General features: G+C 37.6%; 2 protein-coding genes across 5 annotated transcripts in view; one reads left to right on the top strand and one right to left on the bottom strand.

Moving 5' to 3' along the window:
* Window positions 1-11518, top strand: part of LOC143693546 (uncharacterized) — a 73171-nt gene extending 61653 nt beyond the window's left edge. Inside the window, exons 5-6 of the mRNA XM_077175176.1 lie at window positions 6927-6955; window positions 10413-11518. Coding sequence (XP_077031291.1) covers window positions 6927-6955; window positions 10413-10513 — 130 coding nt within the window. The 3' untranslated portion in view covers window positions 10514-11518. The remainder of the gene's footprint in view (window positions 1-6926; window positions 6956-10412) is intronic.
* AFG1L (AFG1 like ATPase) overlaps window positions 1-21941 on the bottom strand; it is a 64567-nt gene extending 42626 nt beyond the window's left edge. For 2 of the 4 annotated variants that reach the window (XM_077175173.1, XM_077175174.1), the window contains exons 1-6: window positions 21732-21941; window positions 15097-15320; window positions 7959-8010; window positions 7270-7371; window positions 5848-5978; window positions 497-596 (exon numbers count right to left, since the gene is read on the bottom strand). In XM_077175173.1, coding sequence (XP_077031288.1) covers window positions 497-596; window positions 5848-5978; window positions 7270-7371; window positions 7959-8010; window positions 15097-15320; window positions 21732-21924 — 802 coding nt within the window. In that variant the 5' untranslated portion in view covers window positions 21925-21941. Of the gene's footprint in view, window positions 1-496; window positions 597-5847; window positions 5979-7269; window positions 7372-7958; window positions 8011-15096; window positions 15321-16916; window positions 18415-21731 lie in introns of those variants that run through there. The other 2 variants (XM_054630017.2, XM_077175175.1) reach the window with 2 other exon arrangements.
* Between the last annotated feature and the right edge of the window lie 3869 nt (window positions 21942-25810).

Genomic DNA, 25810 nt, shown 5'->3' with positions numbered 1-25810 from the left:
TAAAAAAGAGGTAGAAATGGAAAGAGCTCTCCACTTAATTCTCTCAGACCAGCTTGTAAGAAGGTAAGAATGGCATCTCAGTAAGTGGCTCTCCTTCAAGCTGGTGGACCACATCTGCAAGTTTCTGAGTTAGAAACTGGGAAGCAATGTGATATCATTTCCCTTCTTTGGCAGGATCTGATCTTTTCCTATCCTTAAACACATTCAGAACAGGCAATATTTTACCCCTCTTCAACTGCCCTGTGCCCAAACACCCTCTCACTGGTTTGGATAGAGTAGAGGAGATCAGAAAACACAGGAGGTTTTGAGAGTGGTGGAGGAAAGAACACTGAGTTCAAGATACAGGAAGGTTAAGATTAAGTGAAAAACCTTTCTCTGATTCTTGCAGTCTACAGAGTTCCTTAGAACTGAATACTGTATGATACAAATACAACTGTTTTGTAAGATACTGAGATTCACTGGGTTTGGGTAACACTGGTACAATGTTTGTTTTTACCTTCTGGTGGCCTGTTAGATGTCGCCACAACGACAACCCCATTTTGGAAGAGATTTTCAAAAAGCTGCTTCAGAATCATGGCATCAGCAATGTCAGTGACCTGAGAAGACAACACATTTGTTATATCTTGCTTTCAGCTTCTGCTGCAATAGATCTGCAAGTGGCTTTGTAGCTAGGAAAATGCTTGTTAGTGAAAGCCATGGAAAAAGATTCTAATTATTGCTTGGTGAGAAAAAAATAAAAGGGATAATTAATAAGCAGTGAATGTACCACAGTCTTTCAAAACTTGCCCACTCTTTATTGCAGAACTCCACCATTTCTTTACCAATTGCTAAATGATTCCATGTTAACTTCTATTATGAAACTACAGGTGGGAGACACAGAAAACAGACCTAAACATTTAAGAGACTACTTAATTAGGAACAACATGAAAAAAAACAGAAGATAAAAAGAGATACACACTGGCTGTTTTACATTTCTATTACCTTTGAGGCAAAGGTTTGCAGAGGTGAATTTAAAATGGTCATGGGACTTCAGAAAATAAAGACAAGTAGCCAACTATACATAATCAGCTGCTGTTGAAAATAGAATGATATGACATAGATACTATTGTGTGATTGTTGCAAAAAACAATTCAACAGATGGCCCATCACAAAAATAAGCAATTTCATTGTTCTTTTTAAGTGCCTTCTATTACTGTCCATGAATAATCAAAAGGCAGGCAGTCACTTCCAGCACAGTCAGCCTCTTCTAACCTTCAGGCACAAAACACGAATGAAAAATAAAAATGGGTAGAACAAGAGATACTGGGGAGGGGTAAGGAAGGAAAAATGACAACAAGATAAGCCATTAAGTAAAATTTCTTTAAGCATCTTAATTTTAGCTTAATGAATTTGCTTTATAGTACCATGAAATAAAAGGATACAGGAACAATGCTGTAAAGAAATGCATCAAGTTTTTCTGAAAAACCAGCAATTCATATTTTACAGGAGTTCACCACCTTAATACATAAACCACCTTTATGATAATTATACTTCATTCTCCTGCAGACCCTGTGGTTATTATAAAGACACTTGTTGCATTTTGGCTTGCCAAAACAGACCACAGTTCTGAGGAAATAAACCAGTGGTGGCATGCTGGGAGTTATTCCCATTACACAAGAGACTGACAGATTGCTGAGCTTTCACCAGCTTAGATGTGTATGCTGTGATATCAACACATGTGCCATCACAGAAAGTTTTACCCAGCATAATGTTTTCTACTACTCCACACCCCTTCACTCCCCCATAATTCTCCCATTTCTAAATTACTTTTCAGTGCAGAAGAAAAAGAAAGGTAATACTACACTAGAAACTTAAGTAAAAGACTTAGGTTTCATTTCTGGCAAGTAGTTTTGAAGCAGTAACATTCTTAATGAACAATACATAAACACTAGCTTCCTTCTTCCAAAGATTTTTTCTATTTTGCTCTATTAATGCCTTAACATGGATTTTTTTCCTTTATAAAAAACAAACTTTTACATAATTACACATGCCTCAGATTTGCATCTCTCTGCTCCCTAAGAGCTGATATTAAAAAAAATAGTAATTCACTATCATACCATATGTTTTACACACTTGCTTATGTTTCACTTATCAATAATTTATTTCTTCCAGATACTAAAATTCAGGAACTTGTCCCACTCCTAAGAACAGCAGACACATGAGGAATCACTATAGATGTGCATCTTAGGGGTAACTGAATTTCTTGTCCCACAAAGCACACCTAAAAGCCAAATTTTAAAATTCTATTATAGAAATAATTTTGTTACAAACCTTTTTGTTTAATAGCACTACAAAGCATGCTGCCTCTGGCAATCAGGGAATGAAAGAGTAATAATGCTCACATAAAAAAACCCAATAACATTCTCCTATTAAGAAGAACTGGTTTTTGATGCAGAATTCTGAGCTCCATTACAAAAAAGGAAAAGAAAAACACAAAAAAACCCCCAACAATAACACCCCCCCCCCCCCCCCAAAGCCAAAAAACCAACCAACCAAACAAAAAAAAACCCAACAAACCTCTTGAAAGTTCTGTCAAAAAGCAAGAGCCATTTTGGGGACAAGGATGCAAATGTGAGCTCTTTTTATCTAATACACTTTAGAAAAGATAAACAATTTCTACAAGGTAAAGCAGGTAGAAGACAGTAACTAAAGGATTGTAAGTTCTTATGTTTTTTACTGTATCCAGCATTTATTGCAACTGATAACAAAAGCAAAGCCTACAAATTACCAATAAGGAGGGCCTGCTAGAGGAGAGAATGGAGAAATTTCATTAGCATTTAAGAGAAAAAAGAAAAAAAAAAGCGAAGACACTAGACTAATAGTTAATTTACATGTTTAAGTGCCTGAGACTCAGTCAGCCACTGATTGGTACAGTTCCACGTAATGAATGACAAACATAAGCATGTATTATCAGCAATTAGTATTAGCACAAAAATAAGAGCCTAATTTTTATTAGAGGCTTTTAATAGAATGTAGGTTAGTAAAAACTCCCTAAATTGTTAGTTCACTTTTGTAGTCCAGATGGTACCATTGGTACCTTAAGGTTAACACTGCATCATCCCTCAGCTTCCCAAGAAGGAGAGACTCTGGTTTTATTATAAATAATAACATAGGTTACAGTCCTGTGCCAAAATTAGAGCTTCTAACTACCTGTGTATAGTTATTTGGTCACTGCTAGCCACCCCTGTGCTCTGAAATCTCATCATTACAAAAAGCTTAATTTTAGGGTTTTTCTTCAAAGTGAAGATATTTTCAGAATGGCTTAAGAGTTCTGTGATGAAAAAAAGACTTCAATATTTCCAGTAAACTGTATGACAAAGATCAGTAAGACACAGCAATGCTTTAAGAACTTGACAGCCTGGGGCTCAGGCAGCTGCTGACAAAATCCTGCTTCAAAATGGACAAACACAGAAGCATAGTGCTGTCACTGAGGTCCTGGCCATCACACAGTATTTGCACAAAGAAACATTAAAATATAAATTTTAATCCAACAATACATTGGAACACAGAAAATTACTTTTAAAATAAGTACTGAAATATTTTTCTAGATCAATTAGTCATTTCTCCATTTGCTTAATAGTTCTCTGGGTTTTGCAGGAAGATTCACTTCAGAATACTTCTGTTTTGCTTTAACCCATTGTCAATGAGGAAAATGCAACCTCAACAATGCTTTTGTCTTCTGAAGTTCTGCATTTGGTTTCCTCTGCAAAATGAGTATTAACAATATGTTCTGCTGTCCTTGTTTAAAATATCTCATATTAAAATATCTCATTTAAAATATCTCATATTAAAAAACTCATCCATGTTTCTGTTCTTAAGATAAATGAATAATTATTTTCAACTTATTCTCCTTTTTTTTTGTTCAGCAGGCATCTGAAAGCAACTTGAAGTGTTTAAAGCAAATCTCAATAGTTTTCTGATGTTGTCTCCACACACTATTATTTTGCCAAAACAACCTCACTTTTCATCTGTCAAAACAGAGGGTTGCTTTGTCCACAAGTCAGAGCAGTGTATGTTCTAAGCCTGCAGCTCTTTCCAGTTTCATTTTAATCTAGCAATTCTTTAAATACTAGTAAATCAGACTGCAGGGAAATAAAGCCATGATGTCCACTGCAGAAATGAGTTGCAAACATCCCAAATTAAATATGGCTCCTTATTATTGTTAACTGTCTCACCATGCGAGCTCCTCTTCCAGCCACTGCACTACTTTATGACTATTTAAGCAGAGGGTTTCTTATCCCAAATTCATTGCCTTCTGAAAAAATTCAGAAAGCTGGAACTCCTCCTATCAGGCAGAATCTGTGTAGAGTTCCACGTTACAGAAAATCAGGCAAGAAATACAGCCATTCAGAAATCTGTGAATGTAGAATATTAGTATATCCAAACCAAGTAGATTTTAAAAATTCCCTTATCAATGCAAAGTCTTGGAAACACATTTAAAATTTATAGTTCTTGTATTAATTTCCCAACTGCGACAGTTCAGCAGAACAGGTGATTTTTACAACTGAAGTCATTGGTGTACCTCAAGCAAGTCAGCAGGGGGAGCAGGCAATCAACTTGGGAACAAAATATCCCCCAGTCTCTCCCTTCAAAATGTGGAAATATGACAGACAGTCTGTAAACACCACAGTACTGCCACATGAAAGCAGTGAGCATTTATACAGAAAAGCAGGTATTTATACTAATACATGGTAAAGCCATTTTCTACCATTTGAGCATTTAATGCTGTGACAATTAACACTTCCCTCTCCCAACCTTCTCATTTCTTCATTGTGTAAGTACAATTGTCTCTGTATTTAGATTTTACACTCAGGTTTTGGAAGCCCAGCATAACCATATTCACTGGACAGAGCACAAATTAAATGACTGAACAGCAGCAACTGCAATGACGACCCCACACATTCTGAAATCACTCCTGCCTGAAAAATGCAGGAGAAATTTAAAACAAGAACAACTGTTACTTGAGCAAAAGTCCCTTCATGGCAGCCAACAATAGAACAGTTATTTCCTCAAGTGTGCAGGTTTGCAAAATAACAGCTAGGAGACAAACTGCTCCATCCATTTCAGAAATGTGTTAATTTAACACCATAACAGACAATTTCACTTAATAGATTATTTTACTATTGGTGATTTGAGAACTAACATAGATCTGTTCATATCTTGCTCTGCATTTTCTGTCTGAATTAAAAAAATATCTCAGCTGGTTAAAGCTGCCAAATACCTCTAGTTTTTTTATTAAACATTTTTATAAAGAATTTTACATTTAAGTTTGTGACATTAACATTCACAAACTGTGTAAAACAAATGAAATAATCAAGTTAGCTTGGGTAAAGATCATTTTATAAACTTATTTTTAATTTTCACATTTAATTCAATAGAAGTTTCTTAAAATCCTTAATCACATTGAGAGTGTTTGTTGCATTATATGAACTACAAAAGCAAAGATCAGTGGCAAGCAAGCATCAGGTGGCACTGTACAGACTCAGTACAGGATGATGATCCCTGTCCTGAAGAATTCATGAGCCTCTAGACAAACTCTAACACCTCCTTGTATGATCAATGACCAGACTGGTAAACAAAAGCACTGTAAGGGGACTTACACTGCTAACTTGCATCTTGTCTGTTGTGGAAAAAACCCCAAATCCTACCATCTTCAAAATTGTAAAGTGACTTCTAGTCTTTAACTTCTACCAGTCACTACTGGCCAGTGATTCAAATATGATATTCACAGTAACAAGTATCATATTTTAAGATCAAAAGTAATTTTATGAAGTTTCCCTTGAAATGAAGGAGTAATCTAAGACTTACCTGAAACTCATCAAAACACAGGAGAGCAGCCTCTCTGCTTATTTCCTCTGCCACAGGTGCAATTGGGTCATATGATTTGGCCATAAATCCTGCTTTTCTCTTTGGTAAGTTCTGCTTAAGGCGATGTATTCCTTAGACGATAAAAGGAAAAAGAACAAATATTTCTTATTTCTCTTTCTAAGATAGGAAGAACAAATTACTTAGCTAACAAATAAAAAGTAAACTAGTCCAGTAAAAATAAGAAAGCGTCAAACTTAATCCAGTTTCAAGAGGCTAAAACACTTTACAACCACATCCACACAACAGTTAAAAGCTCACAGATTTTGTGATTCTTATTTTGTTTAGAAGGCTGTAAAACAAATGTCAAAAACATCTTGAATGCTATGCACTCTTCTATAAACTGATACAAATTGGAGTTTTATCTTGCTCTGAAGGTATTCTTAGAATGCATTTAGCTGAAAGAAGGCAGATGTAGCAATGCAGTTATACTTCAACACGTGAAGATGATGATAATGGCATATGGTAAGATAATTAAATCCATACTTTACTGTCTCATGGATTGTATTGCACCTGACTATAAACAAAGATTCAGGAAAAAAAGGATCCTGAAGAAGGAAGCTACCCTTGTTAAGATTAAACACAAATGACAAGAAATGGAAACAGAAAATCTCAAGTGACCCAGCAACGATTGAAAAGTGGGCACTAAGAAGTGGCTCAAGTTATCTACACCAGTGAAAGCTTCCCAAGAAAAATGCAGCTCTTTACAAGTCACAACACTTGTAAAATAAAGCAATAGTTAACAATTTGACAGTATTTTAAGGTTATAGAATTTAGAAACAGAAGAAAGTTTTAAAATCTTTAGAACAGCATCCCTGTCAAAACAAAATGCCTTATTCAGCTGATCAGAAAACATTCTGAAACTTGGAATGTGCTTCTTTCTATTGCTTTTTTCCTCTAAATTACTGACAGTTATTACTAAGTTACTCAACCAGAATAGGTCCCATTCTCCTTGGCATTTATATCTGATTTAGTTATTGCTTATTCAAAATACAGAGTGAGTTTAACCTTTCCATTTTCAGTTTTAGGAATTGCCTTCTTCAGATTTCAGGTAAGCTAACTGGCACCTGGAAAACGTTTCGTTAAGTATTTCATTCTAAGCAATATACTCAAGTTATATATACAACCAGGTATGTATATTTTTCTTTCAGAAAAGATACTTGAAAAATAATATGCAATTAATATCAATGCTGGTATGATAAACAATGCTAGCTAGCATGCATTAACTTTTCTCCTATTTTTTTTACTTTTTTTTATGCTTAAATATTTAAATAAAATTACAGTGATTAATATGAATATGAGACAGACTTTTTAATAGATACTGTATTTTATAAAATTCTTGTCAATACCTGTGTTTGCACTTACTCTGGTGTACATCCAACATGAAGCCATGAAAATGGACTCTCTTTTTCTTTTCTACTTCTAAGTGAGAATAGAACATGTCCATCACCATTGTCTTTCCTGTGCCTTCAAGTAAGAACAATAAAAATCACTCAAGAGGTAGTTAATTTAAGAGCAGTATGTACTGATTACAGTAATGACTGTTTGTCAGCTTGGCCCTAATGAAACTCTAATTTTCCACAGGCCAAGTACAAGACCAGACTGCTGTGAGAAGCAGTTATGTTTTCTGTTCAAAAACTTGGAAGAACTACATTTTTATTTTTCTGTTTTAAAATACAGACATGGCCCAAAGGTTGCACAAATTACTCCCCATACACCCATAAAACATGTTAGTATTTCATTTAGAAAGCAAGTATGTTTTCATGCTGCACTGTTACAATTAGAATATATGAACTCTCTCCCACAATTACTTCCCAAATTCTTAAATTGCATTCTTAAATATAAGAGAATGGCTAATGCTGAAAACAACTACACACAGTAATGTGGTCCAATCAAACAGCTTCCAGCATTCAGAGTGTAATTATATTAAATAACATTATAATGTTACATCCAGTAAGATCCATTAAACCAATAAAGCTACATAAACATACAGCTTCAGAATTCAAATAGACATGAATTTAGAAAAAATTCTATTGGATGCAAATGATACTTACCAACATCTCCATAGACATAAAGACCTTTTGGGGGGTCGGTTTTGGCAAAGAGCTGCAAGTCAAGAGAAAAAGAGTAAATATAGATATAGGTTAAAATAAAAGCAAGCACATGGCTGTGATAAAGTAAGAAAGAAGCTGCACTTAAGCACAACAGTAGCACTAGGCAGCAAAGCGTAACCTTGACTAAATCATTAGCTCAGAATTCATAAGTAATGTTATCATTGTGCAAATTCTATATAAGAAGCAAAACACACATGTAGGGCTTGGGATTTGGGGTTTTCTTAGATCACTGCAAAAATATCCCCATTCCCAGCCCTAGCATATGTACCTTTTTATCAGAACACATAAAATGATTCAATGTTTCCAAATCCACCATCATCAAAATAAATCCTTTGCCTCATTAAGCCATTTGAGCAAATAGTCTTAGAAAAACAGGATATAAAGCTAAGCAGTATGGTACCATGCATAGACATATGTACTAAATACCTATTAGAGCAGATCTGATAAAGAGATAAAGTAGTAAGACTCAGAAAATCAGTACTGCAAAGCCCATGAACATTGTACATCCTATTCTCTCAGCTTTGAATACTAAACCCAAAATTATCTCTGGTTTAAACATGATTAAAATCAATAGAGTCACAGTAAAAATATGTACCTATATGCACATGCATGTGTCCTGATATGTATAAATATATAAACATATAAAAATATACTTTCAAAGTATGCCTTTTATTAACCATTTTTTCAAGTGAGTTACTTTCATCTGGAATGAATATTGTTTAAAAACTTTAAATCTCTTAATATTATTCAGGACATATGTTATGACACTTGATATCTATTTTACTCAACTATATATTTTTATGCAAAAATTTCCAGAAATGCTAAGATTTTCTATTTGGAATAGTTCTCTTTCCCTTTCCCCCACTACTATGCACAGCCACTTCCAAGTATAATTCAAAAAAGAAACAGTTTCTAAAAAACTGGAAACCTTACCAAAATTCAATCAAATCCATGAAACTGAATTGACATCCACAAAACACACAGCAAAAGAGTATTTGCTTATTTTAAAGTGCTCCACTTTCAGAGCTCTATGGGCTGAGCCAACACAGAAGAAAATTAAAATTGCAACCCTGTGGCTGTGGTCTCATTTGGAGCTGGGTAATTGCTAAACAACTTGAATCTAAAGCACTTTTTGAAAATACAGTGCTGTGGTAAAGAAATAGAGGAGTCAGTACAAAACACTAATTAAATATAAAAGAAAATGCATGACCAAAAAATAGAAGGGTAATATCTCGGGTTTATAGTACCAGCTCACTCAGAAAATATGCAAGCATGGCTCTTACACAAGAGCCCCTTTTGGATTTAATTTGGATCTCTATTAATAGGGTAATCAAAAATTTGTATCATCAATCTGTGGCTGGAAAGGGTTTCAGATGTTTGGAAACTATTCCATTAATTTACAAGGGTGCAGCTATTTGCTAGTACTTTGAAAGCATTGTAAGACAATTTAATTGTTGAATATTTTTCAGTGTGTACTTTTTAAAGAGCTTGTGCTCAATAAAACTACTCATGCTCAAAGTTACAGGAGAAAAGAAACAGAGACATCCAAATGAGACATTTTCAAAATAATTTCTTTGGATTTAGTTTTAGATTACCAACAATCACTTTAACAATATAATGGACTATAATATTCAAATTATTATACAGAAAGGCTGTATTAATGTGATTTGCAGTTTCACAAGAAGCAGCACAAAGTCAGAAAAACAAATCAATGTGTAGAGTACAGCTTCACCTGCTTTTTTGCAAAGGTTATACAACCAGAACAAATAAAAATGCCTACATTTTTATACCAATATTTTAATTGTAAAGCTTTTATTAATTTAATTTAACTACTTTAATATTTGTCTTTTTAGGCATACTTATTTCCAGATAACATGTTACAGAAAAAGGAACTTTTGTTTTGACTAAAGGAAACAAAAATAATGGCTTGGCCTCCATAAAAGTTGGTTTAAAAATTTAAAATTGTTTCCTTTTGAAGGCAGCAATTTTTGAACAATATCTGCTATCTGCTAAAAAACAGGGATACTGTGGCAGAGCCAAGTATATTTGCTGATCATCTCTAAAAACAAATCAAATGTCAGAAAACCTTTTTTCCTGTTTCAGCAATTAAAGAAGTTTGTAGAAAATATTTTACATATAATTCTAAACATCACACTATTGATAGCTTTAGGATAATGACTTCCTCATTCCTGTCAGATATTATATAACTCTAATAATTTCTTTTTATATTTTTTGGTTGTTCTGGTTTGTCCTTTTTTTCTTAACATAAAGTTTTACTTTTTGAAATAAAATCTATCAGTAGATTTTTTTTTTAATACTGACAACTCAGATATCCTACGAGTCTCAAGCTATTTTGCATGATCATGAAATGGATGTTTTTTCTTTTTGTTTTAGTTATTCTAATGCATCTTCTGAAGCCTGGAAGCTGTCTAAGAAAAAGGGAAACCTCCGCTAGGATTGCTGATAAAATCCCATCAACATTTGATTCAATTTAAATCACAGCAAGCAGCCAGTCAATGGTATGTGGGGGCAAAGAAAGCAGAATACTGATCTTGGTTCTATGCAAACATACACTCTGCAAGAAGGAGGGAGGAGATCTAAGGCAGAAGATCCTCCAGTCACCCTAAAATAAGGACATTCTACTTTATTTCAGGCAGGAAAGGGAGAAAAGTAGGAAATGTAGGAAGACGAACTAAATGAATGATTTCTCCTTGCTCATTTCCATATTATCCTGAGGTACATTTGGAGTCTCAGCATAACAACGTTAAATTTGTTGACAATATGTTTTCTTTGACAACAGTGGTAAGATTTAAGTATGTTAATACATACTTAAAAGATATTAAGTGATACACAAAATTTGAGTTTGAAGGGGAGAATATCTTTAGTAACACGCAATGTCTTCCCACATTCTCCCCTGCTCAGACACCAGAAGAAAGCAAATCATTTCCTGGCAGTACTTACACCCTGATTGGAAAAACTTGTAAGTGCAAATGCATGTCAATACGAAGATGGTTAATTAAAATATGCAAAATTCAAGACAAGTCTCCCAACAGCAGATTTTTTTTTTAAAACCTAACAAAACTGTCTCTTTCTCCCACTCTTTCAAGACTCCTTTTTGGCTGTTGTTGTAGCTTGAAGACATTTTCAAGGTCTTGAATGGTGTTTACTATTGTTCATACCTCTTTTCAAAACATGACCTCACTTATAATTGAGCTTATTTCAAGTCATTAGTACAGCAACTCAACAACTCTTAAGATGTCCCAATTGGTATTATTTTGAAAAGCTGGAGATCTGAAATGTCTATGCAAACTCTTACAGCCTTGAACTTCAATTCAGAGGATCTCAAAATATCTCAACACACAAGGCCATGCTTTCACCAAGTTGAAGATCAAAGTCCTTGTTCAAATTTGAGGAGTAATTTTAAAAAACAGAAGCCTACTTGGTTGGCAGCAAAACTAATTGTTTTTTTCCCCTGAGATTCATTCTAAGCTCATGTCCCAGAAAAAACCTACATCATAACAAAATAGTTTTATTACCATGAAAAAAAAATGGCATCTGGTGTGTCTGTGTGCCCCAGACTACTCATTTCAAAAAGGTTTGGCCTGTGAGGTAACACAAGTGTTCTGGGTAAAAAAAAACCTGAAAGGCCTCTATTGTATCTGATACAAATATTTGCTCCCTAATCCTACTTTTACCACAGTTTAGTGAATAAAACTATTCAGAGAAAAAGTGACAAAAGAAGAACCAACCTAAAACCAAAGCATACCACTCTTGTAACAGTTGAGAAGTGCAAGAAGTTTCTATTTCTGGAATAGTTTCTGCTGTTTTGGAAGAGGCTTCTGCAATTCTATCACAGAAGAAATCAAGCAATAAAATAAGGAATATCAGACTATAGAAGAGGCTGCTAGAGAGAGGTTTGTCTTCCACCACCCCTTTTTCTTCACCACAACCTCTCAACCACATTCCCTTCAATAACAGAGCCAGAAAAATGAGCACACTTGAAATGCCAAGCACCACTATTTTTTTTTTAAAAAGCTGCCAGTAGATTAATTTCTTCTCAGAACAGGAGATTTCATACTAAAAGTGGGCTATTCAAGTTTCTAGAAACCTCTTGAAAAAGCAAGAACTGAACTTACAAAATACTAAGTATAACTGATAAATTATTTCATTTTTTCAAAATATATCCTTAATTAGTTTAAAAAAACATCCATTTGTTTCATTTACATCTATTAAAACTCACCAAGTACAAAACAGAAAGGAAATCCAATGGTTTTATTACACAAACATGACAGTATTCAAAGTTACAAAGTACCTGGCCTCCATGACAGGAGACTGCCAACAAGCTACTCACAAATACAGGATTTACCTGTATCATTAGTATTTCCTGGAGAAGCCTTCAACTGGTCAGAATGAATTCCACCCATAAACCTATACAAATCCTATTCAACCAGGCCAACTCCAGACAGCAGTACTCAGCACCAGCTCTTCTTGGCATCAAAAGCCTTAGCTCTAACTGAACCAAGTCTGCAGCAGCATCACTACACTGAAAGTCCATAGCAAAAAAACAAGTATACTGCTTACTGAGGAAACCCCTCAATAGATACAAGCACATGATTTTACAACTACCTAGTCACATTTGTGACTTATCTGGGGAAACCTTCATTAAGATGTTGATTACAGCTTTGCTGAAGCAAAACCTGGCCTGCACTAGAATTTAAACTATCATCTGTTTGGCTTCATTTTATCTCATAAGGAGCTCTGTTTGAACTGGCAAATTGCTTTCTCAAATATAGCAGAAGAGGAACAAAGCTGTTGTGACGACTTCTCCCTGAATCATGATTTCAATTGAACTACACAAGCTAGCAGACACTGACAGATTTATGCAGAAGTCACTGCTCTCCTTTTCTGGGGTTTTGATGTACGGCATGGCACTATAGTGCTCAACCTGTTACCAATCTTAAGATTTCTATAGAAATATCAAACTCCAGAAGAAAAACCTCAAACTGCAGTAACACTTACCCCTGTAGCAAGTAGTTCTTCAGCTGCTTCTCACTGACTCATTAGTTCATCAGTGAGCCATACAACAATTTTCAAAAGTTGGTTTAAAATTAAAGCAATGTTAAATGCAGAAGTGGAATGCTTTAAAGAAATTGGTGAAAAACACATTCTCAAGTAAAAAATGGCATTTAAGTAAGAAAGTGTCAGTCTGGCTTTACTGCAATTAGCTCTGTTACATAGGGACATAGCAGCATCATAATTCCTAAATAGAGTAAGGCTGGTAATTTGTTCTCTGCAATACAGGCTTTCTTTGCTATTCACACTTCCCAATCAAACAATCAGTAAATAACAAACCCACAGAATGCTTGATCTACAAAGCCATGACACCTGCTCTAACAACTAACAATGATTTGGGGCACTCCAGTTAACACAAGTCAGCTCTCAAAATTATTCTCCAGGGCAGTGCTTTTAGAACTTAATAACCAAATGTCCACAACTTCTTGCCAGAAAAGATCAAAATATTCTAGCCTACTGATCCCTCAGGTTTGGCAGTAAAGGCAATGCCTTCATCATACCATTTTTTTCTCAGGCTTTGGCTCCCCTTATCTTGTGCTACATCATTTAGTCTTGCCCTGCAATCTGCAAACATGACAGTATTTGTGCCAGGTAAGAGAACAATCTGGTATGGTTAGGTAACAAGTTTAGAGTAGCATATTTAAATTTATGCTCATGAGATGAGGAGTGTGGTGCAATGAACGCTTAAAAAGGCTGACATGGAGATTTGTTAGCAAGGACTGCAAAAGACATTTATTGACTATAAATGTTAAAGCTACTTCTGATGAAAAAAGAAACCTTTAAGTGAGGCAAGAAAAGAGTGAAATCAAAAGAAAACCTCAGAGTCTAGCTGGGGAAAATGCTGACAGATTCCCTCCTCCCAGGGACAAGGAGGTCTCTCCAGGGTGGGAAAGTGCAGGTGAGACAGCAATGTATATTTTGCCATGCTTTTTCCCCAGCACTATACTTTTATCATCAGACTTAGTCAAACACCCCACTCTTGTTTCATCCTACCACAGCATACAACTGTGCTGACTGAAATATGTTAATCAGGTGCAAATGAAGCACATTCACTGGGCATTCAACTTTTGTGCACATCTATGCCAATATTTAGCGATGCATTAAATGTCTTATCTGCTTTGCTGAGTGCTACATTTGGTTTTCTGGGATATACACTCAGATCTACAAAACAAGAGGCAAGGAAAGCTGAAGAGGGAATTCCCACATCAGTTCCAGTTGCTTCCCATGAGAACATGCCATACCAGTGCTATCAATATTTGCAGGTGCAAGGCCACCAGAGCAGCAATCTGAGAATAATAGCATGACAACAAGAGACGTGGAAAATACTGTCAAAGAGAGTCTAGAAAACATTGTGTCTAGAGCTTCAGGTAAAAGTTACAGAGATGCAACAGCTGGCTAACTGTAATTGTTAAGGCAACGTGCAACAGGGATATAAACTTTTGTAAATCTTTGAAAAGAAACTATGATGCCCCCAAAAACACAGCAAGGGTGCAGATTCTACCAAGGCCTTCTTTCATTACCCCACATGGAAACTAGTGACATGGAGAAGAACTGTTTTTAAAAGTCACGTTTGATACATATTATAATGTGGAATTATTTGTGGAATATATCTGTTAGAACACAAAACATCAGTGTTCAGTTTATCTAATCCAAACACACAAGTATAATACCAGTGCTTGAGAATTAAAACCTGGTTTAGGCCCTTCTCTCCTAGAGCCAAATGATGTTTTTGGAAAAGTAGGCAGTGGACCATAACTAAAACCACATTAGATTTTCTTACAGAATTATTTCAATAGTATCTAATTTGGCTACTTCTAGAGTGCCACTGGATTTTACAAAGCAAAAAAAAAAAAAGAAGACATATTGAAACATGAAGAATCATCTATCTGGAAAGATACATTTGCAAAAATAAGATTTGTGCTCTTGGCAGAAATTTATGCATTTTAAGTACATTCTTAGGAGGAAATATAAATGCAAAAAATATTTTTATTATTATAAACCTCACCTGTGAAAGAACATTTTTCGAATCAATGCTGTAGCCTTTAAGGCTCTCATGCAGTTTCTGCAGGTGCTGCACAACTCTTCTTTGTTGCTCGTCATTCTTCAGCTCTTGATGCTTAATCAAAAAGTCATAATGTTCTAAAGGTCCATTGCAAACCTGTAAGGCTCTGGCATGAGCATCTGTAGGAGTAGCAGGGCCTGTCTTCTCATCTGCCTGAGCTGTGTAGGCTGTAAAAATAAAAGTAGCCAATTAATAGAGAAGTTCTTAAAAGCATCTCCTTATAAACAACACATATTCCTAACAGTTTACACACAGACATATATACATGACAATGTTTTACCTATATAACCACTGGTTACCCCTTCATTTTTCATTAACTCGATTTCTAACTTTTTACTAACTCTAGCAGTATGTTTTAACATTCCTTTATTTTATTAACAAGCACACATTCTAAGAAGTCCAGCTACAGAGTTGGTAAGATTTGGCTGAGCTGTTGCATGGGAGGTTTCAACCCTTCTTTTTTTTCCAAATTGGGGTAAAACCATTTACATTTCCAAAGTGCATTTCTCTAAATAGATAATCTTTTAGGTAAAACTTCAGAAAATATTTAAAAGTCAACAAATGAGACCAAACCAGGAGTTCTGTAAGGAATTTGAAACAACCTGTCAACCACCACACTAAGCAAGGCAGCAGCTGTGAAGCCCTGCAATGCCACAGCCTGATCTGCTGGCATTATCTTCTGCCTAGAAGAGACAGGGACAAGTCTAGGAGAGACAAGGACAAGTCTAGGTAGGAATACTGTCAGAAACAAGACATTAAAAAAAAAGTCAGAATTGCTAGATATAAAACAAGACATAACTAGGGAAAGAAACTATGCACAAGATTACAAAGAAGGCTTGCCAAGTCATTAATATCAGAAACAATGGCATACATTGGAAAGTTGTTAAATATCTTTGCTTCCAGTGTCATTTAACAGGTTAAGTATAATAAAGAAAAATATGATTTCTTAATGGCTAAAGGAATATCATGTTAATTGCGGTAACACTTTTGTCCCATAGCATTGCCATCTATAAAGCAGGAAAGAAAGTTGCTAGTGAAAGTACTTTTAAGCAGGTACAAAACAGCTGGAAAAAGGATATGTGGTAAATAATTACTACACTTAAACCAGGTGTATATCTGCAGCAGAGTTTCATAGAGAGCTCAGGATCTCATCTTGGTGCAACCCTGAATTTCCATCCATATATGGAAAAATAAGGTAAACAGACTGGGAATACAAATAACAGAAAATCAGGAGAGGGGTGCAGACACTTAGGAAGGCAAGTAAATTCTGACAAACTGGACAAATAAACTAATAAAATTAAGATGTAATTCAATAGGGACAAAGCATGTTATTTAGAGGAAATAACTAACTCAGGATAGGGGGAATGACCAGCTAAAGAGCAAAGACCTGCAAAAAAGGATCCAACAGGTACACCGGATCACAAAATGCCAGTGAGACAATAAAATAACACTATTAGAGGAAAAAATAAACTAAAATAAAATAAACACAAGTCCTCCTATATAGATACACAGAGAGAAAAAAACACCCTGTTCTATTCAATGCTGGTATAGTCTGCCCTGGAAGACACTTTTCAATTTTCACATCATATGTTATGAGAAGTATGAACCAAATGACAGAGTAAATAGAGATTTTTTTAGTTTTTAAAATATGGGTCACAACCCAAAGATGCCATAAAAGGCACAAAAAGAGTTTTAAATAACTATAAGAAAGATAGAATATTAGAAAACAATAAAACTGAACTAGGAGATCAAATTATGTTTACCTATTGCAAGTAACAGTTTTTCCATAAAAAGACAGTCACTGTTTATATCTGCAGCCAATAACTGCACCAAATTCTCTTGTTCCTGGAAGAACTGAGTTGTTGCTTTGAATTAAGAGTAATTATCTCTATCCAAAGAGATCACATAAAGAAAGTTGAGTTCAAAGTCTGTTATTGCAAAAGTGTGAGTAAAACCTGTAGAGAAGAAAAACATATAGCTGTCTCCAAATACATACAGTGTACTGAGAAAATGAAAGGATATGGTATTTATACAGATAACTTAATAACTGTAATTAAGGTAGTGACATAGATTAATAGTCTAGAAGCTGTAAAACTTCCAAAGATTTGGTGTGAATTTTAAAAATAACTTTGAGGAAAATCTGTCAGGAACAGGTCAGCAAAACCTGACCTGCCTCTGAAGGGAAGGGGAAAAAGAAAGATCACACAATTATAGAATGGCTTGGGTTGGAAGGGAGCTGAAGTATCATCTAGATCCAACACTCCTGCCATGGGCAGGGACACCTTCCACCAGACCAGGTTGCTCAGATGATCTCTCAAAACTTTTTCATCTTGTTTTCTACTATTCCACTCCCAAAAAAAGTCCACCTCAGTCCCGTGATCCATACCTCTGAACTATCTGTGCCTTTGCAATATGTAGAAGTTGACGGCCCCAAGAGCTCCAGCGTGCCCCCTTATACCTATAAATTCTGAAGTTCTTACTTCTTACAGACTCAAAGAAAAATAAAAAATAAGCTGATTTAGGGGTAAGAAAGGGTTTGTGGCTCATGACCTTCCTGGCCATAGACAAAGCACACCAGCAGCAGGACTGCTCAGAAGCATGGGCTCTGTCTCAGATTACATGTTCTCACAGCTAACCATCCTGGGAGTGGGAGAAAGTAGTCATTAACATGTGACAGAGGTGGAGATTATGCCCAAATGGCCATAGAGGGTGTCCTGGCACAAATCACTCACTGTTCTCATAATATAATATTGAACACTGGGATTTAAATATCACGGGAGAACACTATAGTGCACTACCAGGAGACACCCAGTAACTGGTTAAGTGATAAACTCACACCTGTAGCTGCAAAAAAAAGGCAGATGTTACTGAAGAGCATGTGGGGTTTTAGAGATAAGAGATAAGTCAACAGAAGGTACAAGTGATACAATATTCTAAGAGACAGAAAAAAATGTGCACCTTCCATTCTAACCTGCATTTTGTGAAACAGATTGCAAAATCTATCACTCAACTACAGGAGTCACCTATGATTCAGTGTACTAACTACAGTCCTACAGCCCTCTTCTCCACACTGCAAAATAGGGGTTTTCATTTATTCCTTACTGTTTCATTATCTAATCTTTGTATTACAGAAACTTCAACTCAATTATTTATTATTTTCCCTTCTGAAGTCTTCAAGTGTCACACACAGAAAAAACATCCTCCACACCTATGCAGTGTTCTGGATACAACTATAGAAAAGCACAACATCAATTCACTGTTCACACAGTTTTACACAGAACAGTGTAAAATTAGACATGGTTATCCATAACCTACCTTTCCCACCTTCAGGACAGTGCAGGATGTTACCACATTTAACATGATGTTCCCTGCTTCTTTAGATTTGACACCAAGCTGCAACTTTTTTCCTAAATTCCTGTTCCCAAAACATACATATGTCAGTATAATCTCACTTTACTTCATACCATGTAATTAGGTCTTTGCATGTGCCTTTCTGCTTACACATAAAAGGATCGCAGACACAGCTGCAGTGGAAACCTACCATGACACACCCAAAAAAAAGAAAGAAATTGGAGGGGAAAATCTCACCAAGGCAAATAAAACTTATTTTTAAAAAGGCCAATCTGGAATTTTAAGAAAATTTCTTTCAAGTGGGGTACTTAAGACATATTTGGTAAACTGACATCAATTTACCACTGCAAAGATAATGAATGCCTACATAAAATTATAAAAAGTGTTCTTAACTCCAGGGACTTTCTGACCTGGAGAAAAGCAGCAAATTGGAAAACTGATCAGTGTGTTGTTGAGTTTTTCTACTGATACTTAGAACTGATGTCTGAGACAACACAGAAAAAGGGATATGAGTTTCAATGACACAGCTTATGAAAGCAACAGTCACTTCTGAGGCAGGCACTAGAGTTATTTATGCAAGAAGACAAACTGAAATGGAAGTTGAGTTGTGGCATACCAAAACTGATCCTGACAGCAGCCAAAAGAGAGAGCACAGAAGGGTTACCAAGCTACAAGGTAGAGAATTAACACTTCCTCCTTCCTTCTTTGCTGTTAATTACGGTTTGTCTTAAAAACAGAGAAGATTTCCAACTGCGAAGAAATGCAGAACTGCAAAGAGTTGTGAGAACTGCATCTAAACCAAACTCATGTAGGTTACAACTGCACCAAAATTCAGTACCCCAAAATCATCCGAGTGCCACCTTTGCTGACAGTCATGATCAAGAAGCTGGAATAGCTTCTACTAAATCAATGTTAATGCAAGGTACAAGGATCACATCTGTTTCATTACTGCTCTGCCAGCACAATCTGCCTTGAAAGCTTTTCACAAACTCTGGAATTTGTGTGGAGAGAGGGGGAAAAAAACGTCATAGAAACTAACTTTTAAAAACTGTCATGCTTTCAATAATCCAAGCTGAAGTTCAGAATATCAGTTTGGGTCACAATGAAGCCAAACTGCTTCAGACCTTAAAGCTCTTAGTGTAAAGCTGTTAAAACTGCCTATGAAACACAACTGCCACGACAGAAAAAGAGGACTTAGGAGTCAGAGGGCACTTTCATCAACAGGTGATGGTGGTATCAGAGACCTAAACTCAAGATTAAGCCAGTAATAGAACTGCTGCAAAATGTTTCCTTCTTAGATGACACCACAGTGACGAGGACGGGCAATGGTACAGTCTTGCAGCTCCAAAGGTTATTATGCTGTGTGAAAATAGGAGCAAAGGTAGCAAAATATCAGAAAGAATTTATTTTCATGTTAGTATCTGTAAGCAATAATCATGTTCTCTTGTATCATTTTTTGTTAAATATATATGCAAGTTTTGCAGAATTAGTCTCAAGCAGGTAAATTGCCCCATGATTTATAAGCATTTGGATAAATTAAACACGTGTGTTAAAGTTAAGCACATGAATAAACCTGCAGAAGAACAAAGACTTGTCACGTAAGCTTCTTGGGAAAGAGGTCATGTGCTAGGTATAAAGCTAAAAATACATTTATAGTCCTATAATACACAAATGCTCCTTTCAAAATATATATTGCACTATGATTAATGACAAGAATGTAAGAGGAGGTGATCTGAAAAAATTATTTACTTTCCAGTGCTTAACAGAAAGCTTAAAAAATCAAAATCCAACCAACCATATGGGGGGGGGGGGGGGGCATACACACTAAGTTATCTGCATGAATTGAAGATGTTAGGTCAATATAATGTAAAATTCATAAAAGCCCCCCACATGCTAAAATTAGTGGTTCAAACCAGAAGAAGCAGCTTGCAACTAAGACAAAAGGACAAGGATTTACATTTTTGTCTCATTATATGACCTTAGATGAATCACTGAAGGCCATTCATTCTGGCAGCATAAGGCACAGTATTTAATCTTCTAGAGAAACATGAGTTGGAACTAGAATTCTACTTTGTGCATAAGTGCCTGATACATTATTCTGCTAGAAGATTACTTGTATTTTTTCCATGCACACCTCGTTTCACAACCTGACCTATAGATGAAAGTAGAGACAAGAGAAGCATACCAGTGAAACTGTGACTTCACAAATACTTGTCATGTCCTTACTTAATTAAGGAAAAGGTACACAATTGTGGAAAGCAAATCACAAAAACAAAGAAAAGACTATAAACCAGTGATCATAAAACCAAGATTATAAATCAATTCCATGATGGCAGCCCATCCCTGCAGTGTGATGTCCTCAAACAACATATGCAAGGACTACCTTTTCTTTGACACAGAAGCTGACAAACTGCCTGAAGCCTCTACATTTGCTCAGACAACTTTTTCTAAATACTAGTATGTTGTTTATAAAAAAAAAAAAACAAACCTACAGAGAGTCCAAGTGTTAGACCAATATAAAATAAAACACACGCAACTACAGTACTACCTGCAGTGCTTGTCTATTTTTCTTAGGATGTATAAATATTTTACAATCACAACATAATGTGTGGATGTGGACATTTATCAATCCTGGGACCCACCAGTCACCAGCTGAATTCTCACACCTTGGCCAGACTGGCAGAGGACGAACAGCTCTCACTGAGGAAAAACGATCTCTGCTCCTAACCTAAGCCTCAAGTTAACAAAACTCCATAAAGTTTTGTACTGAAGAGGCTTTCAAAGCAAGGCTGTGAAAGCACAGCTGTCCTTCGTTATACCCCGGAGGGTCCTTGAGGGAGAACAGTCCCCGAGACTCCCCAAGGCCCGGCCGAAGCGCTGGCAGCCAGCGGCGCACTCGCCGAGCCCCGGTGCGGCCGCAAGGCTTTAACCGGGCAGCGCACCGAGGCCCTATTTGCCAGGGGAAAAGCTCGGGAAGCCACGGGCCCCCTTTGCGGGTCACCCGGTGGCCGGGGCCGACTCTCGGCGTCACCCCGGCAGGCAGGTCCCCTCCAGGGCTGTGTCGCGGACAAGCCCCGGCCGGAAATGCGAGAACACCGGCAGGTCATGGCAGAGCGGCGAGGCCCGTGCGTGTCCCGGCGGTTGCCGTGTGGCCCGCCCGGCACCGCCACCCACCTCCCCTCCGCCGGGGACAGACCCGCGGCAGGACGGGGAGGGAAGGCACGCACCGGCTCCTGCGACCGCTCCTCGGTGCCCTTCCTGTGCGGCGCCCCGGCAGCCCGCCGCCCGCCCGGGCCTGGCGAGCCCCGGAGAGCCGCGGCGGCGGCACTGACCTCTGTGCGGCGGGAGCAGGCGGCCGCGGCAGCCCAGAGCCCGCAGCAAGCAGCGCGCAGTAGCCAAGGGCGACACAAGGGCCGCCATCTTCCCGGCGCGGCGGCGGCGGCGAGGGCGCGGGGCGCGCTGGGAAATGGAGTCCCGCGGGGCTGTGGGGGAGCCCGTGCGCGGCCGGTGCTGGGCGAACCGCTCCCGTTGGGTCACGGAATCACAGGGTCGATTAGATTGGAAAAACTCTCTGAGATCATCGAGTCCAACCTATGACCTATCATCACAATGTCGACTAGACCATGGCACTAAGTCCCACGTCCAATCTTTCTTAAAAACCTCCAGGTACGGTGCCACCACTTCCCCGGGCAGCATATTTCAATATCTAATCACCATTTCTGTGGAGAAATTCTTCATCATGTCCAACCTAAACCTCTCGTGGCACAGCTTGAGGCTGCGTCTTCTCATCCTGACACTGGTTGCCTGGGAGAAGAGACCAATTCTCACCTGGCTAAAACCATCTTTCAGGGAGTCAAAGAGAGCAATAAGGTCAGCCCTGAGCCTCCTTTTCTCCAGGCTAAACAACCCCAGCTCCCTCAGCTGCTCTTCACGGGACTTGTGCTTCAGACCCATCACCAGTTTCATTGCCCTTCTCTGGACTCGCTCCAGCCCCTCAATGTCCTTCCTGTGGTGAGAAGTACAGAACCAAACACAGGATCTGAGGCACAGCATTGCCAGTGCTGAGTACAGGGAGACAATCAATGCCCTGGTGCAGCTGGCCAGATACAGGCCAGCATGCCAGTGTCCTTCTTGGCCACCTGGGCACACACTGGCTCATGTTGAGCCACTGTCAACCAGCACCCCCAGGTCCTTTGCTGGTCCCTGGCTCCTTCCCCTTCTTTTCCCCCAAAACTGCGCCACAGGCATTGTGGGAGCCCCCAAGGAGCCCACCTGTCTGGTTGCCCCAGGGCCACACTCCCTGCACAGCCACTTGGTACAAATCCACTTTCCAAACCCACTTGGAGCCCCACACAACACCCTACTGCCCTACCCATGCACTCCAGTTTCCAAACTGAACTTCCTCATCCACCTCAACACAAGGAAGAGCTTCTTTACACTGAGGGTGGCATAGCACTGGAACAGGCTCCACAGCAAGGTCATGGACTCTCCCTCTCTGGGGACTTTCAAACGTTTCTGTGTCACCTGCTCTACGTGACCTTGGACCTGCTAGGTAACCTGCTCTAGGTACCATGGACTAGATGATCTCCAGAGGCCCCTTCCAACCCTAATGTTATGAATAAGAAGCTTGACTAGGCCAATATTCAAGCAGCAATCAGTTTATTATTTAATATGGTAAAGTATGAGCAATACAGTGCTGGTTACAGAGGGGGAAGTTTTCCCTCCAACTGCACACTGATAGTTGAGGGTTACAGGTATTTATAGGGGTACTCATCAGCTTTTTCAGCAGTTTCTATTTCCAATTTTTACTCATCAGCAATTTTTATTCCAAATTATTACATCACAATCCTATACACTATTGTGATTTTAGTTTTTCTCAGGATGTATCTCAAAAGGAGTATCCCCAGATGGTGGTGGTCCAGTTTCCGAAAGAAGAAAGACAAATCCCATCTGGTGGAGTCCAGCTCCCCAGATGTGGGTCCACCTTTTAATTGCAGAGACTATAAATGTAATAACAGTGATGTCCAGCTTCCCTTGGTCGAAACCATAAATCCTTGAGGTGATGGTCATCTTCCTTTCTCAAGCTGTTTTTCTTTGCTTCAATAAGGCATGAGATAAGCATATTTCCTCTATATATATTCTAAAGCTATAGTTTCAAGGATATAAGTAATATTCTAAAATTATACTTCAAAAGGTTATTATTGCAGAGCTCTTTATGGATTAACTACAAGCAAAAAGCAACATCCTTAACGCTTTAATTCCAATGCTCCTAAATCAACCAGGGTTAATTGCAAACAAAAGATAGGTTCAAAGGCCTTTTTCCATGCTTTATTTTCCTCAGTTATTATTAGAATTCACAGCTCTCCCCCTGTCAGACTCCACACATTTCGCACTCACAAATACACACGTCGCCTGTTTGTACCTGACACGAAACGCAGCTTTGTATTTCACACTAACTATTCTGTGAGTCTGTAATTTTTGTATCGTGCTGCACCATGCCTGCATTGGGTGCCACAGCTGTCATCAGGGAGTTTTGGCAGCTGAATTTGCATTTGTGGATAATTTCTGTCTTGTGCTATTTGCTTTTATCTCTAAAAACATGGACCATGAAATACTAAGGATAGATATTTGTAAAATATTAAGGACAAATATCCTTGGCCAGAGTTACAACCTATCTGCACATCAGTAGTATCAGTTTTACATCTATCAGTATAATTTTTATGCCTATGAATGTGTGTTTAGAATGCAACAAGAAGATATGTTAGCATAAAAGCAGATTTCTCTAGAGATAATTCAAACCCTAGAGGCTGATTTAGTCTCAGTGTCTGCTTAGTATACAGTAGACTCTGTCTTTGGTATCAGTTCAAATACCCACATGGGATTTCTGAGAACTCCTCGGGAGAATGCAGACCACCTTCCTCCTTTGGTAGGTACCTGACTGCCTTATCCAAGCACCTCCACTGCAACTACAAAGTTCTTTTGAGAGAAAGGCACAATGAAAAAAGCCTGCACTCCGAGGGAAGGGCACTGGCACTCAGGAATCACTAATCATAACATTGGCCAGCCTCTCATTCCTGAAAGAAATGCACCCAAAGGCCAGGATGGGGCTTCAGGAGATGTTGTCTGCAGAGTGCATTGTGCAAGAAATAGTTTACCAAGTGTCTGTTCCTGGTAAAGCACGAAGGAAGTGCTTAAACTGACTTTTGGTTTTGTAACATCAGAATTCTTTTATGTCATTCTAGCATTTAATTTCTGAGCAACATGAGAAAGTGAGCAAATAGTTTTCATAGAATATCAATGAACTTTTTTTAACAAAAGTATTGAAAAATGTTGCTTTAGGGAACTACAGAACAGCTTGCAAACAAAAGTTGATTATATCCTGAATAGTATTGCTAATTCTAAAAATAATGTTTATGATCTTGAAAATATTAGCAGTCATTGAAGTTACACTCTAACACGTTCAGCTGTTTAAAATACGTAGTTGCTCCAGACACATCTTCAGCGCTATATACCTAATTAAGTAGTGAATTAAAGTGCCTATTTATCACATCCTAAAAGAGCTGTTTTCAGTGCATTTTCTTTCATCTTTCCTCTATTGGGCATTTATTGGTTTTGACTCATTCCAGCATATTATAGCTATCAACACCTGTGCCCATTTAGGAATGAATTCCAGTACAAATCATAGTGAATTGAATAGGCATCTCAAAGACGCATCACAATTGTTGCAATATATTTAGAAACTCAAACAAGGAAACAAACAAATTCTGTAAAAGTGATTTAAATAACAAATAAGTTATCTTTATAAACAGCTTATCTCCTTGAGAACAAAGAATAAACAAGGCAACAAGAGCTGGGTTTTCTTCCATTATTAACTCAGATCACAATATGAATGGGTGAAATGTCAAGAATAATTGGAGAAAATGATAGTATAATCTTCAGCAAAAACATCTGATTTATTTAAATTGTCACTGTTTTTTTCTTAACCTTGCTATGCAAGGCAGCATAGAAAAACTTCTCATTTGGATCTATTTGGACATCTTCTACTTAAATGAATAAACCCTCTGTGATGCTCTGAACCTTCTATATACTGGCCAATTGAAATGCCACCATGCACTGCACTGCACATCCCAGGAACTCACTCTCCTTTAGCTGTAAGCACTTGGCAAAAGCAAGTTTTGGTGTTAACCTAAACAAACAGGACGTTCAAGTACATTTCTGTAGATTACCATGGTTTATGTCCTGCAACAGGTACAGATCCATCATGCAGTACATTTGTACCCTTCATTTCCTGTACCTATGCCTTTGC

The sequence above is a fragment of the Agelaius phoeniceus genome, chromosome 3 (assembly GCF_051311805.1).
Source record: "Agelaius phoeniceus isolate bAgePho1 chromosome 3, bAgePho1.hap1, whole genome shotgun sequence".
NCBI classification, from domain to species: domain Eukaryota; kingdom Metazoa; phylum Chordata; class Aves; order Passeriformes; family Icteridae; genus Agelaius; species Agelaius phoeniceus.
The sequence above is the reverse complement of the archived record's forward strand: the minus strand, read 5'-3'. Positions and strand labels throughout refer to the sequence as shown.